Consider the following 18,950-nt stretch of genomic DNA (forward strand, 5'->3'; position numbering starts at 1 on the left):
CTCGGTCTTCTCGGACTCTTTGTGCCTACTGACCTCTTCATCCTCAGCTAGGCTGGGCCTGAGGGGAAGGTCTTGTGGCAGGTGTCCTCCCTGGCCATGGCAGCCATCTGAGGCCAGCTTGCCCAGGCCCTCCCCCAAGCAGGGTGGGGGTTCCTCTTCCCCCACCCTACTCATCCTCCCCACTTGGTGGCTGTACAGTGCCCATGCCCCCTTCTCCGTGGAGGAGAAGGAGTCTTCTACCCTCTGCCTAGGTCAGTAGAAGTTACCAACAGCTCCATGTTTGGTGTCATGTCTGGACTGACTGGGACATGCCAGGCACCATGCTAGGCCCACCTGCCCAGCAACAGTCACAACAGACACCTCTGCCCTCTACATCACACTGCATCCTCTGGACCCTTGGCCCACTCTGGCCTTGGTCTCCCTTGGGCCTCACCAGGGGTCCCCCAGGAGGGGTCCCTGAGGTCCAAGGGATTCCCCAACATCAGGCCTCTCCTCTACCCACAGGTTTCTGGTCAACTTCCTTTTTCCCATGTCCTTTCCCTACAGGGCTCATAGGTGATTGCAGGTGTTTGTAGCTGCCCACTCCAGGCAGAGCTCAGCTGGGTAGGCTGAGGCCCTACCACAGCATGCAGGGCAGAGAAGGCTGCTGGACCAGGAAGCTATAGGCTGGAGACTAGAGAGTCTTGGGGCAGTAGCCTTTGTAGTGGGTCTCCAGCATTGGGATGGGGACATTTCTGATGCAGGGAAGGGCCAGGCACTTGTGGGTGGCTCAGGTTGGCAAGAACACTGTAGGAAGGAACCGGACCTGAGAGGCCCTGAGTGCTAGGCTTAACCTGGCACAGACCCTTGTGTGTGCCTGGCAGCTGCCGGGTGAAGATGAGTGGACGTGGAGCCTGAACTTCGCCCAGGGTGAAGGTGGGGTGATGAGTGCTGGTTCCCGTGTGCAGGGTGTATGGAGGGAAGCAAAGAATAGGAGGCGAGGAGGCATCCTAAAGGCAGTAGTGCTATACTCTGGCTTCTCTTCAGATTGTATAAATCTTTCGCCTTTTACTAAAGGCGGTAGTGCTGGTGGGAGAGATGAAGAAGCAGGTCAGTTGGGAAGAACTTGGCCCAGCGGGGACCTGGAATGAGTGATGTGGGAGTCCAAGATGGAACATGCAGAGGTCTTTGGTGCCATCCACAGAGCCAGGAAAGCCCTGAGCCTGGTGGGAGGACAGTGGCTGGATTTGGCTTCAGACACAGCACCAGACAGCATGAAGCACGTGGGCACAGAGCTACCCTGGAGAAGGCTGAGATGCAGGCCTGGAGTAGGCTTTAGGATGACAGTGGAAACAGCCTCTCTCAGCCAGCAAGGGTCCCTGGAAAGGGGTTGGAAGGCACTGTTATGGAATTGAAGGATGGTGAAGAGTCATGTTCAAGATTGCAGTAAACAGAGGCTGGGTCTCAGAATGTCCTGTCAGATGTAGGCTCGAAGAGGGCTTGGGGAAGGGACAACCTGTTTGAGAAACCTCTCTGAGGCCAGAGAGGGGTGCACAGTGATTGCCAGCAGAGCCGATCTTAGAGCTCTGGACATTAGAAGCCTTTGGGCCACAGTCAACCTCAGGATATCACAGACGACCAGATGACACCACAGGGTGGAGTTTTAGTGATCCCAGATGGCACAGGAGCCACCTGACTACACTGAGAAGGTGGGGTAAAAATGGCAACCAGCCCTCCTGGCCCAGTGACTCCTTGAGCAGGAGGTGCCCTAAAGCTATATGGTCCTTCTGGATCTAAATGCCAAGTCATTTAACAAGTAGGGAAACAGGCCAGAGGGTCAGCTGTGGACAAAAAAATGGGAATCAGAGAGATCCCAGGCTACGCCTCCAGTAACCAAAGGCCGGAACCAAGCTGACTGAGGCCCGCACCCTAGTTCCGGTGTGGGTGGCAGGCTGGTCTTGATTGCGAAACTCTCCTTCCTCTCCTGACACTGGCAGGAAAGTGCAGCCTCTGCAAAATGGACTCATGCTGTGGGCAAAGGCAGCCATTCCCCTCGCATGATTCTCCACCAGGAGAGCTCTGCTGTTGCCCTGGCCTGTGCCGCTGGCTCCTAGTACTCCCACCCCTGACTTCAGTGCCCTGGGCGACCGCCTGTCCTCCCAGACACCCGCCCGGGTCCCCACAGAAGACGCTTCGTGCTCAGCCTGAGAGCATTAGTGGCACCTGCTGGGTGTTCATCTCCACGTTAGGCGCTTGGAGCTCCGCTCGAGGGTGACAGAAGGGAAGCCAGCACCTCGCACCTTTCCTGCACTCACAGGCACAGCCTGTGTTCACGGGACCGGGGACGGGCATGGGGATGCGCGCAAGGCTCTGTCAGGAAAACGCAGAGAACTTAACGGCGCGCGACCGCGGCCCGCCGCGCACGCACGCGCACAGGAGCGCTCGCGGCTCCGGGGCCCAGTCCCCGCCCCCCGCCGAGCCGTCCCGCCCCCGGGTCCCCCTCCCCTTCCGGACCCGCATGCAGGGGTCTGCGCAGGGCCTGGGGCTCCCCCTGCAGGCCGCGGCGGAGCAGAAGCCAGGCCCCGCCCTTCAGACCGCCCCCCGCAGACCCTTACCCAGCTAAGCCCGGGACGGAGGCCTGGGTCTGGCTTGTCTCCGGGAGCGCGTGGCGGCCCCGGCGGCTGGGCCGCGTGCCCCAGCTGCCCTCGGCGCGCACAGGCCCGGCTGCGGTTGCCATGGCTGCCGGAGGCGAGGGGGCGCGCGGCCCAACACCCCGCCCCGGCACGGCGGAGCCCCGCCCCGACCCCCGCCCCGCCGCCGCGGCCGCCGCTCCTGCCCCGGGCCGCGGGAGCTGCGGTGGGCACTGCTGGGGCGCGGCTCTCGGGGGAGGAAAGGGGGCCGCGCCAGGCCCGAAGCCGAGGCGGGGCCGGGATGCGGCTCTGAGGCCCAGCATGGCCGGCTCAGGCCCCACCTTCCCGCTGCACCGGCTGGTCTGGGCGAACCGGCACCGCGAACTGGAGGCCGCGCTGCACAGCCGCCAGGTGAGGCCCCGTGGGGCACCCGGCCCGTCCGCCAAACCCCACACACGGGGCTGTGCTCCCGGTCCTGGAGGCTGCCCTTCCCAGCTCAGTGCCGTAACCTCATCGCGGCCGCCTCCCCAGGCTGATCCGAAGCCCAGGTCACCTGCCTTTTGCGCCTGAGCCCCTGGCCTTACCCTACTCATCTACCCACTCGCACTGCACCAAGCCCCCAAACTCACAGCCGCATCACCCTGAGCCAGAATGACAAGAACCCCGGCCTTGGTCCCCAGGCCCATCCAAACTCTTGACATCCTGCACCAGCACCTCTGCTTGACCAGGGAGCACCTCTGCCCCTCCCACGTGCCTCCTCCCTTCCTCCGCCAGGACATGCAGGCCACCCTCTGCCATCTCCCTGCCTACCACCCTTATTTCTCACAGTGACTCCCAACCCTGTTCAGCCCCATAGCTTCCCTCCTTGGCCTTTCTCCTCCTGGCCTTTGCTGAGTGACCCACCATCTCCCTCAGCATGACATTGAACAAGAGGACCCCCGGGGGCGGACCCCTCTGGAGCTGGCTGTGTCCCTGGGAAACCTGGAGTCTGTGAGAGTCCTCCTTCGACACAATGCCAATGTGGGCAAAGAGAGCCGCCAGGGCTGGGCAGGTACTGCAGAGGGCAGAAAGGCTCCCCCAGGGCTGGCAGCAGGGTTAGAGGGTGGGAGCCAGCAGCCAGGCCTGAGCCCATCACGAGGGCACCCCTCAGCAGCCTGGTGTCCCCCAGTCCTTCAGGAGGCAGTCAGCACTGGAGACCCTGAGATGGTACAGCTGGTGCTTCAGTATCGGGACTACCAGAGAGCCACACAGAGGCTGGCTGGCATTCCAGAATTGCTCAACAAACTCCGCCAGGTACAGCAGGGCACAGAGATGTGGCCAGTAAGGAGGACAGAGTATCACAGCAGGGTCCTACCCTCCTCATCTGTGCCAGTCCTGGTCTTGGAGGGGTACCCAGTCTGTGCAATGTTTTATCAACTGGCTATCTTGACCCCAGCCCAGGGTCATGTAGGGGACAGAGGAGTTCAGGCCCATGAGTTTGGGATGGGATTGGGCCCTTTGGAAGAGAAGCGTTTGCCAGCATTGGGGACCCTGGTGCCAGAAATCACCAGAGCTTTAGGCTTTGAGCCTCCTGAAAGTGCAGATTTCCTAGAGAGAGGACTTAAGGTGTACTTGTTAGATGTGGCCTGAGTCCCTAGAAGGGCAGGGACTGTGCACCCTTCTGTAAGCACACAGAGAGGTGGGGCTGGTTGACCACACTCCCTCTGAGGGGCAGTGGGCTCACAATGGCATTAAGATGGGCCCCCAGGCCTAAAGATGCTTATAGCCTCTTTGTACGCAGACTGTTTTCAGAGCCTGCTTGGCCCACCCTCTCCAGGGCAGGGGTGGCTGGGTGTAGTTGAGCCATGGCAGCGCATTAAGATTTGCTAAAGGGTGGCTGGGCTGTGGACAAGGAGCTCCCACGCCTGTTGGCCGCCCAGCACCAGGGAGGGTCCTGACAGGCAGCTCGGGTCTTTCTCAGGCCCCTGATTTCTACGTGGAGATGAAGTGGGAGTTCACCAGCTGGGGTGAGTGGGGACCCACTTGGCTTCCAGGGGATTGGTGTGGGGTCTTTGGAGAAGACTCCCAGTGACCTTGGGTGCATGCTGCAGTGCCCCTCGTGTCCAAGATGTGCCCAAGTGATGTGTACCGTGTGTGGAAGCGGGGAGAGAGCTTGCGTGTTGACACCAGTCTCCTGGGCTTCGAGCACATGACCTGGCAGCGTGGCCGGAGGAGCTTCATCTTCAAGGGCCAGGGTGAGCTCTGGGTGCTCACTGCAGGCCTCATATTCTCCAGCAGCTTGCAAGGACAAGCCTGTCCTTTTTATCTCCTTTCCAGATGTAGAACCTGAGGTTAGGGTGGAGGGATCCAGGGACTGAGGCAGACCCACTCAGTAGCAGGTGGCTGAGAGTGGCATGATGATGCTCTCTGCACTGGCTGAGGCCTGGCACTAATTTGTGCCTCCTGATATATTCCCCACTGGTGGGCAGAGGCAGGAGCCCTGGTGATGGAAGTGGACCATGACCGGCAGGTGGTGCACACGGAGATGCTGGGGCTCACTCTGCATGAGCCTGAAGCACTGCTGGCTGCCATGCGGCCCAGCGAGGAACACGTGGCCAGTCGCCTCACCTCTCCTATTGTTTCCACCCACCTGGACACTCGCAATGTGGCCTTTGAGAGGTGAGTCAGGACCTGATGCACAGTGGTAAGACAGGGAGAGGTGGCAAGAGCCATTGTTAGTGAGAGCAGGGCTGTCCTGGAGGCTGCTCAGACTGTGTGATGTCACCATCCAGTGTCTCAGACTGCCAGCAGGTGGGCAGGCTCCTGCTGCAGCATCTGAGCCACTGCCTGCCTCTCTACCAGCAGCTGTCTTCCTGGGGAGGGGGCGGGGCGGGGGTCAGAGTATCCCTAATTTCTTGACTTCTGATCTCATGTTTTTTTATAAAGACAAGGATTTAAAGGCCAGGCATGGTGGCTCCTGCCTGTTTTTTTGTTTGTTTGTTTGTTTGTAGAGACAGAGTCTCACTATACCGCCCTCAGGTAGAGTGCCGTGGCGTCACACGGCTCACAGCAACCTCTAACTCTTGGGCTAACGCGATTCTCTTGCCTCTGCCTACCCAGCAGCTGGGACTACAGGCGCGCGCCACAATGCCCGGCTATTTTTCTGTTGCAGTTTGGCCGGGGCTGGGTCCAAACCCGCCACCCTCGGCATATGGGGCCGGTGCCCTACTCACTGAGCCACAGGCGCCGCCCCTGTTTGTTTGTTTTTGTTTTTTTAGAGACAGAGTTTCACTTTGCTACCCTTGGTAGAGTGCCGTGGCGTCACACAGCTCACAGTAACCTCCAGCTCTTGGGCTTAGGTGATTCTCTTGCCTCAGCCTCCCAAGCAGCTAGGGCTATTTTTTGTTGCAGTTTGGCCGGGCCGGGTTTGAACCCACCACCCTCGGTATATGGGGCTGGTGCCCTACCCACTGAGCCACAGGCGCTGCCTGGCTCATGACTGTAATCCCAGCACTCTGGGAGGCTAAGACAGGTAGATTGCCTGAGCTCTTAAGTTCAAAACCCGCCTGAGCTAGAGTAAGACCCCATCTCTAAAAATAGCTGGGCATTGTGGCGGGCACCTGTAGTCCCAGCTACCTGGGAGGCTGAAGCAAGAGAATTGCTTAGCCTAAGAGTTTGCTGTGAGCTATGACGCCACGGCACTCTACCCAGGGTGACAAAAAAAAAAAAAAAGACAAGGATTTAGGCTGTGGTTTGGGACTACTGTTGGTACTAATATTGGCATCTAATTAGTACAGCTGTCTTAAGTCAGAGGCCTTTGGGGATAACCTAGGCACTTGACCCTTCTGGCAAGAGTGTTACTTCTCTGACAACATATGCCCTCAGTTACAATAACAGATTTGGGGGGAAAGAATTTTTTTAAGAGAGGATTTCACTGTGTCACCCAGGTTAGAGTGCATTGGTGTGATTATAGCTCCCTACAGCCTCAAACACCTGAGCTCAAGTGATCTTCCTGCCTCAGTCTCCCGAGAAGCTGGTACAATAAGCAGGAGTATAAGCTGGTATAAGTGTGTACCGCCAAACTTGGCTAATTTTTAAATTTTTTATAGAGATGGTGTTTCAGTATGTTGCCCATGCCGGTCTCAAACTCCTGGCCTCAAGTGATTCTCCACCTCAGCCTCCCAGAGTGTTAAGATTACAGGTGTGAGCCACTGTGCCTGGTTTGAAACACTTTTTTAAAAAAACAGCTTTGTTGCGATATAGTTTTATATGCCAGTAGATCACCAGTACATCATACAATTGCATGGTTTTTATTTTATTATTATTATTTTTTAATAGCATTAATTATGTTAGGAGTTGCATGGTTTTTAGTACACAGATTTGTACATCACCACAGTCAGTTTTAGAACATTTCATCACATGGGAAAGAAAACCTCCATCCTTTAGCTACCACCCACCCAACCCCCATCCACTCACTGCCCAAGCCCTGAGTAACCGCTAGTCTACTTTCTGTCTCTATAGATTTCCCTCTTCTGGGCTTTCATATGAATGGAATTTTACGTATATAATATGTTGCCTTTTGTATCTGGTTTCTTTCTCTGAGTGTAGTGTTTTCAAGGTTCATCCAGGTGCTGAGCATATAACTACTTCATTCAGTTTTATGGCCTAATCTCTTGGGTATATATCTAGGAGTAGAATTTCTAGGTTACCAGTAACTCAGTGTTTAATTGCTTGAGGAACTGCCAGACTGTTTACCAAAGGGGCTGTGCCATTTTACATTCCCACTAGCAGTGCGTGAGAGTTCTAGCTTCTCCACATCCTCATCAACACTTGTCATTGTTTGTTTATTCATTCATTCATTTTTGGATTGTAGCCATCCAAAAATGCTTCCTTGGGCGGCGCCTGTGGCTCAGTCGGTAGGGCATCTGCCCCATATACCGAGGGTGGCGGGTTCAAGCCCGGCCCCGGCCAAACTGCAACCAAAAAATAGCCGGGCGTTGTGGCGGGCGCCTGTAGTCCCAGCTACTCGGGAGGCCGAGGCAAGAGAATCACTTAAGCCCAGGAGTTGGAGGTTGCTGTGAGCCATGTGAGGCCACAGCACTCTACCAAGGGCCATAAAGTGAGACTCTGTCTCTACAAAAAATAAAAAATAAAAAATAAATGCTTCCTTGTTTAATTTTTTTTTTTAGAGGCAGGGTGTTGCTCTGTTGCCTAGGCTGGAGTGCAGTGGTGCTGTCATACACAGCTCACTGCAGCTTTGAACTCTGGCTCAAGTGATCCTCCTGCTTCAGCCTCTTGATTAGCTGGGACTATAGGCATGTGCCACCACACATGGATAATTTTTAAATTTTTTGTAGAGGAAAAACATAGGAAGGCTTGCTGTGTTTGTTGCCTAGGCTAGTTTCAAACTCTTGGCCTCAAGTGATCGTCCTGCCTTGGCCTCCTGGATCGTGGTGGCTTTGATCTGCCTTTCCCTAATGCCTAATGATTTTGAGCATCTTTTTGTGTTTTTATTGGTCATTTGTATATCTTCTTTGGGAAAAATGTCTATTCAGATCCTTTACACATTTTTAAAATTGGGTTATGTTTTTATTATTGAGTTATAAGAATTCTTTATACATTCTAGATGTAAGTTCCTATTATATATATATGATTTTCAAATATTTTTTTCTTTTCTGTGAGCTGTCTATTCGCTTTCTTGATGGTATAAGAATTCTTTATATATTTGAGATGTAAGTTCCTATTATATATATATGATTTTCAAATATTTTCTTCTTTTCTGTGAGCTGTCTATTCACTTTCTTGATGGTGTCCTTGTTTTTTTTTTTTTTTCTGAGACAGAGTTTCATTATGTCACTCTCAGTAGAGTGCTGCGGCGTCACAGCTCATAGCAACCTCAAACTCCTGGGCTGACGCAATTTTCTTGCCTCAGCCTCCCAAGTAGCTGGGACTACAGGCCCCGGCTGCAAAGCCCGGCTATTTTTTGTTGCAGTTGTCATTGTTGTCTAGCAGGCCTAGGCCGGGTTCGAACCCGCCAGTCTTGGTATATGTGGCTGGCGTCGTAACCACTGTGCTACGGTCAACAAGCCCTTGGTCGTGTCCTTTGAAGCACAGAAGATTTTAATTTTAATGACGTAGTTTACCTGTTTATCTTTTGTTGACCCTTATTTTGGTGTCATATTACCAAGTATATGGTCATAACGATTTTCCCCTATGTTTTCTTCTAAAAATTTTATAGTTTTAGCTTTTCCATGTAGATCTTTGAGGTATTTTGAGTTAATTTTTATGTATAGTGGAAGGTAAGGGTACAACTTCATTCTTTTGCATGTGATTATCGAGTTGTCCCAGCCCCATTTGTTGAAAAGATGTGCTTTTCCCATTGAATGAATGGTCTTGGCACCCTTGTCAAAAAATCACTTGACCATAGAGCAGTGGTTCTCAACCTTCCTAATGCCACGGCTCTTTAATACAGTTCCTGTGGGTCGGGACCCACAGGTTGAGAACTGCTGCTCTCAGTTCTAGTCCGTTGGTCCATATGTCCTCATGCCCGTACTATCTTTTTTTTTTTTATTTTGTAGAGACAGAGTCTCACTGTACCGCCCTCGGGTAGAGTGCCGTGGCGTCACACTGCTCACAGCAACCTCTAACTCTTGGGCTTACGCGATTCTCTTGCCTCAGCCTCCCGAGCAGCTGGGACTACAGGCGCCCGCCACAACGCCTGGCTGTTTTTTGGTTGCAGTTTGGCTGAGGCTGGGTTTGAACTCGCCACCCTTGGCAAATGGGGCCAGTGCCCTACTCACTGAGCCACAGGCACCGCCCCATGCCCGTACTATCTTGATCATTGTTGCTGTATAGTGGTTGTGAAATTGGAAAATTTGAGTCTTTCTATTTTGTTCTTTTTTAAGGATTAGTTCAGGTATTTTCGGTCTCTTGCATTTTATATGACTTATCCATTCCTACAAAAAAGTCAGATGGGATTCTGGGTAGGGATTGCACTGAACCTATAAACTGGTCACCATCTTAACAATGTCAAGTCTTCCATTCCATGAACACAGGATGTTTTTCCACTTAGATCTTCTTTCATCTCTTTCAACAATGTTTTATACTTTCATTACAAGTTTTGTACTACTCTTATTAAGTTTATTGCTAAATATTTTATTCTATTTTTTTGCAGTTTTGGCCGGGGCTGGGCTTGAACCCGCCACCCCTGGTATAAGGGGCTGGCGCCCTACTCCTTGAGCCACAGGCACTGCTCGAATCAGATTTTCTTAATTTTTTAGATTTTTTTGTTGCAAATGTATAAAAATACATTTTTATATGTTGATCATGTATCCTACAACATTGCTGAACTCATTTATTCATTTGAATAGATTTTTAGTGGATTCCTTAGTATTGTTAAACCTGTAAATAGGTATAACTTTACTTCTTCTTTTCCAATCTAGATGTCTTTTATTTTCCGATCTAGATGTCTTCTTCTTCTTCTTCTGTTTTTTTTTTTTTTTTTGTCTGGAAACAGAGTCTCATTTTTTTGCCCTTGGTAGAGTGCTGCGGCATCATAGCTCACAGCAACCTCAAACTCTTAGACACAAGTGATTCTTTGCCTCAGCCTCCCGAGTAGCTGGGACTGCCATAACGCCTGGCTATTTTTAGAGATGTCTCACTCTGGTTCAGGCTGGTCTCAAACTCATGAGCTCAAGCAATCCACCCACCTCGGCCTCCCAGAGTGCTAGGATTACAGGTGTGAGCAACCATGCCTGTCCCATATTTCGTCTTCTCGCCTGAGTGCTTTGGCTAGAAACTTTGGTATAATGTTGAATAGAAGTGGTCAGAGCAGATATCTTTATCTTGTTCTTGGGGAGAAAGCATACAGTCTTACCATTAAGTATGATGTTAGTTGTGGGGTTTTGTAGCTACCCTTTATCAGGTTGCAGAAATTCCCTTCTCATCCTAGTTTATTGAGCGTTTTCATCAGGAAAGGGTGTTGGGTTTTGTCAAATGCTTTTTCTGTGTCTCTTCATATGATCATGTGACTTTTAAAGAATTCTATTATGATTACATCAGTTGAGCTTTGGATATGGAACCAACCTTGTATTCCTGGGATAAGTTCCGCATGGTCATCGTGTGTATTTTCATAGGTTGATGGATTCAGTTGGTTAGTATTTGATTCAGACTTTGTGTCCTTATTCATAAGCAACATTGGTTTTCGGCTTTCTTTTGGTGCTTTGTCTGGTTTTGGTATCTGAGTGGTGCCTCATGGAATAAGTTCGAAAGTATCATCTCTTGGTCTATTTTTTGGAAGAGTTTGTGAATTATTAGTATTCATTATTTAAATGATTGGTAGAACTCAGTGGTGAAGCCATTTGGACCTAGGCTTTTTTTTTTTTTTTTTTTTTTTTTTGTAGAGACAGAGTTCACTTTATCGCCCTCGGGTAGAGTGCCCTGGCGTCACACAGCTCACAGCAACCTCCAACTCCTGGGCCCAGGTGATTCTCCTGCCTCAGCCTTCCGAGTAGCTGGAACTACAGGCACCCGCCACAACACCTGGCTATTTTCTGTTGCAGTTTGGCCGGGGTCAGGTTTGAACTCGCCACCCTTGGTATATGGGGCTGGCGCCTACTCACTGAGCCACAGGCGCTGCCTGGACCTAGGCTTTTTATTGTGAGTAGTTTTAGGGCTGTTTTGTTTTGTTTTTAAAAGACAGGATCTCACTCTGTCACCCAGGCTGGAGTGCGGTGGCACAGTCATAGCTCACTGCACCCTCAAATGATCCTTCCTGCCTGAGCCTCCCAAGTAACTGGATGACAGGTATATGCCACTATGTGCAGCTAATTTTTCTGTTTTTTGATGGTTGCTGTGTTGCCCAGGCTGGTCTCAAACTCCTGGCCTCAAGTGATCCTCCTGCCTCAGCCTTCCAAAGTGCTGGGATTACAGGCATTAACCACCACACCTGGCCTTCTTATTTTTATTACCAATCAATCTCTTCGGTTCAAACCTGGTCCCAGCCAAAAACTGTAAAAAAAAACAAGGAACTTACCAATCAATTGCTTCAATTCCAGGTGTAGGCAGATTATCTATTTCTTTTTAAGCTAGTTTTGATAGATTGTGCCTCACTAGGAATTTGTCCATTTCATCCAAATTAACAAATTTGTTGGGGTACAGTTATCATATTCCTTTATAGTAATTTTTTATTTCTAAAAGATCAGTAGTAATGTCCCTCCCTTTAATTTATGATTCTACTAATTTGAGTCTTTTTCTTTCTTTTTGTCCCTTGGTCAAACTAGTTAAATGTTTGTCACATTCGTTGAGGTTTTCAAAGAACCAGCTTTGATTTCATTAATTTTCTCTATTGTTTTTTCTTTTCTTTTTTTTTTTTTTTTTATCTTTTTTTACATTGGGCTAATGAATGTAATTTCCCTATTGTTTTTCTGTTGTCCAAGTTTATTAACTTTCACTCTGATATTTATTAGTTTTTTCTTTCTGCTTATTGTGGATTTAGTTTGCTCTTTCTCTAGCATTTTAATGTGGAAGGTTAGGTTATTGATTGGTGATCTTTTTTCCTATTTACCCATTTTACCTGTTTTTCACTCCCTTTATCTTTTTTTTTGAGACAGAGACTCAAGCTTTTGCCCTGGGTAGAGTGCTGTGGCATCACAGCTCAGAGCAACCTCCAACCTCCAACTCCTGGCTCAAGCGATTCTCCTGCCTCTGCCTCCCAAGTAGCTGGGACTACAGGCACCCGCCACAATGCCCGGCTATTTTTTTGGTTGAGCCGTCATTGTTGTTTGGTGGGCCCGGGCTGGATTCGAACCCGCCAGCTCAGGTGTACGTGGCTGGCGCCTTAGCCTCTTGAGCCACAGGCGCCGAGCCTCTCTTTTTCTTTCTTAACAGCCATTTACACCTGTATTACATTTACATCTCCAAACATTTCTTTAGCTGTGTCTCATAAGTTTTGATATGTTATGTCTTCATTTCTATTCTTCTCAAAGGATTTTCTGATTTCCCTTTTAATATATTCTTTGAGCCATTGGTTATTTAGGAGGATGTTATTTGCTTTCTACCTATTTGTGAGTTTCCAAAAATATTTTTGTTATTGTTTTCTAATTCTATTCCGTTGTGGTTGGAAAACATACTTTTTTTTTTTTTTTTTTTTTTTTGGTGGTTTTTGGCCGGGGCTGGGTTTGAACCCGCCACCTCCAGCATATGGGACCAGCGCCCTACTCCTTGAGCCACAGGCACTGCCCTGGAAAACATACTTTTCATGACTTCTATCATTTCAGTTTTATTGAGGTTTCTTTTCTGGTCTAGCATGTGGTCTGTCTTGAAAAATGTTCCAAGTACACCTGAGAAGAATATAGATTCTGGGTTTTTGTTTTCGTTTTATTTTGGATTAATATGAAGGTATATATGATTAGCTTATGTTGCTTATGTTTATAAGGTGAAGTCCGAGATGTACTTGTGTCCTTCACGTGGGAAGTGTGCCTTTCCCACTATGCTTTGGGTGGGAACTTCCAAACCCCAATCCTGCCCTCTCCCTTCTTGAATTTAATTCAGTTTTTCTCTTGTGTGGGCCTGTGGTTGTTAACCTACTCACTTCAATTTAGTATTCAGTACAGGGGATGCTTGATTTTCCATCCTTGTGATACTTAGTAGATTGTGCTCCAGTCCTTTCAGGTTGTTACAAAAGATGCAAAATCTCTGTATTTTTTATGGCTACATAGTATTCTATGGCATAAGTATACCACAGTTAGTACATTCATGAGTTGAAGGGAATTTGTGTTGTTTACACATCTTTGTAACTGTGGATGGAGCTGCAATAAATATGTGGGTGCAGTTGTCTTTATGGTAAAATGATTTCTTTCCTTTTGGGTAGAGATCTAGTAAGGGGATTTCTGGGTCAAATGTGGAAAGTCTGTTTTTGGTTCTTTGAGGACTCTCCATACCTCTTTCCCCAGAGGCTATACTAGTTTGCAGTCCCACCAACAATGTGTGAGTGTTCCCTTCTCTCCACACCCATGCCAGCATTTGCAGCTTTGGGACCTTGTGATGTGGGCCATTCTCACTGGGGTTAGGTGATATCTCAAAGTGGTTTTGATTTGCATTTATCTGATAATTAGGGCAATGAACAATTTTTCATGTGTTTGGTGGCCATTCGTCTGTCTTCATGAGAAAAGGTTCATGTCTCTTGCTCAGTTATTAATAGGGTTGTTTGCTCTTGTTGATTTGCTTGAATTCACTAGATTTTGGTTATTGGCCTTTTTTTTTTTTTTTTGAGACAGAGCCTCAAGCTTTCGCCTTGGGTAGAGTGTCGTGGCATCACAGCTCACAGCAACCTCCAACTCCTGGGCTCAAGCAATTCTCCTGCCTCCACCTCCCAAGCAGCTGAACTACAGGTGCCCATCACAACGCCGGGCTATTTTTTGGTTGCAGCCGTCGTCGTTTGGCGGCCCAGGATGGATACCAACCTGCCAGCTCAGCTGTATGTGGCTGGTACCTTAGCTGCTTGAGCCACAGGCACCGAGCCTGGTTATTAGCCTTTGTCAGAAGATATTGTCAAAGTGAATATTCCCAATATTCCCATTCCCAAGAAGGTTATCTTTTGTCACTGGGGGGAATGCTCTGAGAATAAAAATGCCTATAAATCTACTTAGCTTATTATGTTGTTCACAACTTCTGTTTCTTTGTTAATCTGCATGTCCTTCTTCTATCATTGAAAGTGGGCTATTGGGCTTGGCGCCTGTGGCTCAAGCGGCTGAGGTGCCAGCCACATACACCTGAGCTGGCGGGTTTGAATCCACCCCAGGCCGCCAAACAACAATGACGGCTGCAACTAAAAAATAGCCACCAAAAAATAGCCAGGCGTTGTGACTGTCGCCTGTAGTCCCAGCTACTTGGGAGGCGGAGGCAAGAAAATCACTTGAGCCCAGGAGCTGGTGGTTGCTGTGAGCTATGATGCCACGGTACTTTACCCAAGGTGACAGCTTGAGGCTCTGTCTCAAAAAAAAAAAAAGAAAGTGGGCTGTTGAAGTCTCCAGCTGTTATTGTTGAATCAGATGTACTTTCAAACTTTTTATGATGGAAAATTTCAAATATACATGGAAGAAGAGATAATGTACTTACTCATCACCCAGCTTTAACATTTGTCAACATTTTATAATATCAATCTTATTGAAAGACCAGGCACAGTGGCTCATACCTGTAATCCTAGCACTCTGGGAGGCTGAGGCAGGTGGATCGCCTGAGCTAAGGAGTTTGTGACCAGCCTGAGCAAGAGCAAGACTCTGTCTCTAAAAAATAGCTGGGCGTTGTCATGGGCACCTATAGTTCCAGAGGTAAGAGAATCACTTGAGCCCAAGAGTTTGAAGTTGCTGTGAGCTGTGACACCACAGCACTACCGAGGGAGGCAAAGTAAGATTCTGTCTCAAAAAAAAGAAAAAAAAATGTATTGTCTCTACCCTTCTTCACCTTTTTTTCCTAGAGTATTTTAAAGCACATCCCAGATGTTATATTGTTTCAACAGTAACTGCTGCTGCACATAACTCTAAAAAATAAGGATTTTTTTAACCCAGCCCCAACACTGCTACCACACCTAACAAAATTAACAGTTAATTCCTCAGTAGCTTCTAGTCCCCAGTTCTATCCATGCCCTTCTTTAAGGCCCCTTCATGTTTCACAGTGGGAAGGGACCCTGGGACTTGGGCAGGCTAATCGGAGGGGGAAGCTTTGAAAGGGAAGGTTTTGTCCAGGGTGTGGGGGCGCAGGTCCTCACGAGCTCCTGTTTGGTCTGTTTCAGGAACAAATGTGGTATCTGGGGATGGCGGTCTGAGAAGATGGAAACTGTTAGCGGCTACGAGGCCAAGGCAGGAGACGCTAGTGGCGGGGGGCTGGGGGCAGGAGATGAGGCCCACTAACTCAGCTGCTTCTCCACATCCACCCCAGAGGATGGAGGGGAGAGATGGCATAGGCCCCAGAACCCTGAGTAGCCAGGGAAACTAAGGGGACCCAAGTGCCCCACCCCCTGCTGAGTTTATAGGGATCACCTTTAAAGTTTTGGTTCCCACCCAGGGAACCAAATTTCATCTTCACCCTGGGCTGTATATCCTCACTGGAGATCTTGCCACCTCCTCCACTGTGGGAGCAAGATCTCGCCTGTTTCTGGGAACAGGAAGACTTGGGGCCTGTGCTGGTGAGACTGAGCATGGGGAACAGGCTCTAAGCCTGTCTCCCCAACCCCCCAGGTGTACAGTGCCACCAATGTGGAGCTAGTGACACGTACACGCACAGAGCACCTGTCTGATCAGGACAAGTCCAGGAGCAAAGGTAAACCCAGGTGCGCCTCCCTGCCTGCTGCCCAGTCACCCTGGTCTGGGGTCAGGGGCCAGGGTTTTCTATCTGTCCCCTCTCCCAACTGATGGAAAATTCCCAGGGGAGAGGTGCAGTTGGGGGCAGTGGCCTCAAATCCCCTCATGGGCTCCACCCCTTCTCCTTAGGGGGGAAGACTCCGTTCCAGTCCTTCCTGGGGATGGCCCAGCAGCACTCCTCCCACAATGGGGTGAGCCAACGCTGGGGTGGGGTGGAGCTGGCAAGGGCTGAACCCGAGGGGGTAGGGCACTGTCTGTCTGTCCCAAGTGCTAAGTCTGGTCCTGGGCCCTACGCAGGCCCCTGTGCAGCAGGCAGCCAGCCCCACTAACCCCACAGCCATCTCCCCTGATGAATACTTCGACCCCAACTTCAGCCTGGAGTCGAGGAACATTGGCCGCCCCATTGAGATGTCTAGCAAAGTACAGAGGTGAGTGGGCTGGCTGGGGGTCTTCCTCAGAGATGGGGACCCTGCCTGCAGTGCCTGAACCCTTGTAGATTCCTGTCACACACGGGCCCGTCATATGAGGGTCCTGCTCACTCAGATGTCTGCTCTCTGCACTGTTCTCCTTGAGGGCAGGAGCAACATCTGTCTTATCCCTGGTCCTCAGCACCCAGCAGGGGCTTGGCTCAGAGAACCAGCCGCAATCTTTGATGAATGAATGAATGAATGAGTGTGTGGCACCACCCCATATGGTTTTCTATTAAATTTAATGAGCACCTGTTGGGGGCCAGCACCTGGCAAAGTGGAAAGGGCCTATACCACAGCCCTACAGCTCTGCCACCTCCCTTCTGTGTGGCCCGAGGAGATGGCTCCCCCTCTGAGAGTCTAGTTTCCTCCTCTATGAAATAAAAAACTGCCCACCTGGCTCATTAGGACCAGATGAACTGGTGAAAGTGGCAACAGTGGATGGAGTGCCTTCAACAGGCCCAGTGCTCCCCAGCAACCCCTCCCAATGATGGGACTGGGATTCAAACCCTGCCAGTCCTTCTCTGGCTGTGCTGGACACAAAATCACAGCTACATGTGAGGTGGTATTCAGCTCTGGGCTGAGGAGGAGGACAGGTCTGTGGACTGGGCCTAGAAAGATGCCCACAGCCTGGCCCCTAGCCTCCTTACCCAGACCAGACAAGCTGGCACAAAACATAATGATCCCCAGTCTGGGGGTACCTTGGGCTGTAGGGAGAGGACACTGGCTCTTGGGGGAGGCAGGCAGGAGCTGCTGAGCAGAAGAGGGTGTCCCAGGTAGGGTGGAAGGGATGAGTAAAGGCAGGTGACCAGAGAGCTAGAGAGGACAGGCCTTAGCAGGAGGGCCACCCTCAGTTCCTTGACTCATGCCCTGTGGTCGCCTGGGCAGGTTCAAGGCAACACTGTGGCTGAGTGAGGAGCACCCGCTCTCCCTGGGAGACCAGGTGACACCCATTATCGACCTGATGGCCATCAGCAATGCCCATTTTGCCAAGCTGCGTGACTTCATCACTCTGCGCCTCCCACCTGGCTTCCCCGTCAAGATTGGTGAGAGAGTGGGATCCAGGCAGCAGAGGACTTCAGCACAGTCACTTCTCCTTGACACAGGCCCCAGGGACAGGGGTGGACACAATGCAGGGGCAGGGGCAGGCATCCCCACCAGGGCAGTTCAGGCTTGGCTATCTCCTATTTCCTCACAGAGATTCCCCTTTTCCATGTGCTCAATGCCCGCATCACCTTCAGCAACCTATGTGGCTGCGACGAGCCCCTGAGCTCGGTGTGGGCGCCAGGCCCAGGCTCTGCAGTGGCAGCTTCAGGTACCCGCACAGGAGGAAGAGGGAGGCTGCAGGCTATCTGGTTGCAGAGCTCTGGGGTTGACCACAGCCCCTCTGCCATCTGCCTAGGGAGCCCTTTCCCATGTGAGGTGGACCCCACCGTGTTTGAGGTGCCCGAGGGGTACAGTGTGCTAGGTGCAGAGCGCAGTGAGCCCCTTCGCGATGAGGACGACGACCTGCTGCAGTTCGCCATCCAGCAGAGCCTGCTCGATGCGGGCACAGAGGCGGAGCAGGTGGGAGTTAGGCAGGGCTGGGCCCTGACCTCTGCAGCCGCAGGGCAAAGGTGACAGCTGTGCATTCTGGCTTTTGTAGGTGACTGTCTGGGAAGCTCTGACCAATACACGATCTGGCACCTACCCTTCTCCCCAAGCCACAGTTTACGAGGAGCAGCTTCAGCTAGAGCGGTGAGGCCCTCGTGGGACCTACTGGGTCCCTGTCACTTCACCTTGGCCAGAGGGTGGGGATGAGTAGCAAGGAGGTGCTGGGCCCAGGACTCCATGCCCATCCCAGGCCACCTCCATCAGCAGTGCTGGCTGCCACCAAATGTGGCATGAGGGACTGGGAGACAGGGCTCTGCCTCTTTTTCTTCCACCCTGTCCTTGTCCTCCAAAGCCACATTCCTAGTCCCTTGGCTTCTCGCTCCAGCCTTAGTGCTAATGGGTCTGCTGTCCCCTCTCATGCCTTACCTGCAAGGGCTCTCCAGGAAAGCCTGCAGCTGTCCACAGAGCCCGGGGGCCTGGGAGCCCCTCAAAGGACAGCCCCGGCCCCCCCAAGCTTTGAGGAGCAGCTTCGCCTGGCCCTGGAGTTGTCCTCACGGGAGCAGGAGGAGCAGGCGCGACGGGGGCAGCAGGAGGAGGAAGACTTACAGCGAATACTGCAGCTCTCACTCACAGAGCACTGAGCCCCCTGGCCCCCAAGAGGGCTGACCGGGGCCACGTCCTCCTCCGCTTTTGTAATTTATTTATTTATAAACTGGCTGCTGCTGAGCTGGGGCCTGGAGCCCGGTGTGGGTTTACAGTGTAGATGGAAATAAAGACACAGTTGGCAGCAGGCTTGCTGTGCTTAATGGTCTGGAGCTGGGGGCACGCTTTCCAGTGGGCGCTAAGGGGGACACCATGGAACACAGCGTCAGACTGGGGTTTGAATCCTGCCCGTGGCCCCTTGAGCCTCTCTGGGCCTCCATTTCTTCAGCTGTAAAAGGAGA

The 18,950-nt window shown here is 51.1% G+C and overlaps 1 protein-coding gene and 1 long non-coding RNA gene across 4 annotated transcripts; one reads left to right on the forward strand and one right to left on the reverse strand.

The window, feature by feature from the left end:
• Positions 1 to 91: 91 nt before the first annotated feature.
• Positions 92 to 2,733, reverse strand: LOC128564730 (uncharacterized). The gene is made up of 3 exons (XR_008374146.1): positions 2,595 to 2,733; positions 2,203 to 2,349; positions 92 to 1,358 (listed from the first exon to the last, which is right to left on the reverse strand). It is a non-coding gene; the product is annotated as an uncharacterized LOC128564730 (long non-coding RNA).
• On the forward strand, positions 2,471 to 18,814 carry ANKRD13D (ankyrin repeat domain 13D). 3 transcript variants are annotated; one of them, XM_053560468.1, is made up of 15 exons: positions 2,471 to 3,020; positions 3,525 to 3,660; positions 3,763 to 3,902; positions 4,570 to 4,615; positions 4,700 to 4,843; positions 5,078 to 5,267; positions 15,379 to 15,445; positions 15,824 to 15,905; positions 16,076 to 16,137; positions 16,244 to 16,374; positions 17,302 to 17,459; positions 17,612 to 17,728; positions 17,816 to 17,979; positions 18,059 to 18,150; positions 18,440 to 18,814. In XM_053560468.1, the coding sequence occupies exons 1-15, from the start codon at positions 2,715 to 2,717 to the stop codon at positions 18,645 to 18,647; spliced, it is 2,043 nt and encodes a 680-aa protein (XP_053416443.1). In that variant the 5' UTR covers positions 2,471 to 2,714; the 3' UTR covers positions 18,648 to 18,814. The 3 variants fall into 3 exon arrangements, with proteins under 3 accessions (XP_053416443.1, XP_053416444.1, XP_053416445.1); XM_053560469.1 differs by having other exon boundaries at positions 2,474 to 3,020; positions 3,778 to 3,902; XM_053560470.1 differs by having other exon boundaries at positions 2,884 to 3,020; positions 3,458 to 3,660; positions 3,778 to 3,902.
• The last annotated feature ends 136 nt before the right edge of the window (positions 18,815 to 18,950 follow it).

This window comes from Nycticebus coucang, chromosome 14 (genome assembly GCF_027406575.1).
Source record: "Nycticebus coucang isolate mNycCou1 chromosome 14, mNycCou1.pri, whole genome shotgun sequence".
NCBI lineage: Eukaryota > Metazoa > Chordata > Mammalia > Primates > Lorisidae > Nycticebus > Nycticebus coucang.

What these genes read in the sequence shown, in the direction of transcription:
- ANKRD13D (XM_053560468.1), top strand. Translation starts at nt 2,715, where the DNA reads ATGGCTGCCGGAGGCGAGGGGGCGCGCGGCCCAACACCCCGCCCCGGC. An exon ending in CGCAATGTGGCCTTTGAGAG is followed by an intron (nt 5,268 to 15,378) that starts GTGAGTCAGGAC and finishes GGTCTGTTTCAG; the next exon opens with GAACAAATGTGGTATCTGGG. An exon ending in TGGCTTCCCCGTCAAGATTG is followed by an intron (nt 17,460 to 17,611) that starts GTGAGAGAGTGG and finishes ATTTCCTCACAG; the next exon opens with AGATTCCCCTTTTCCATGTG.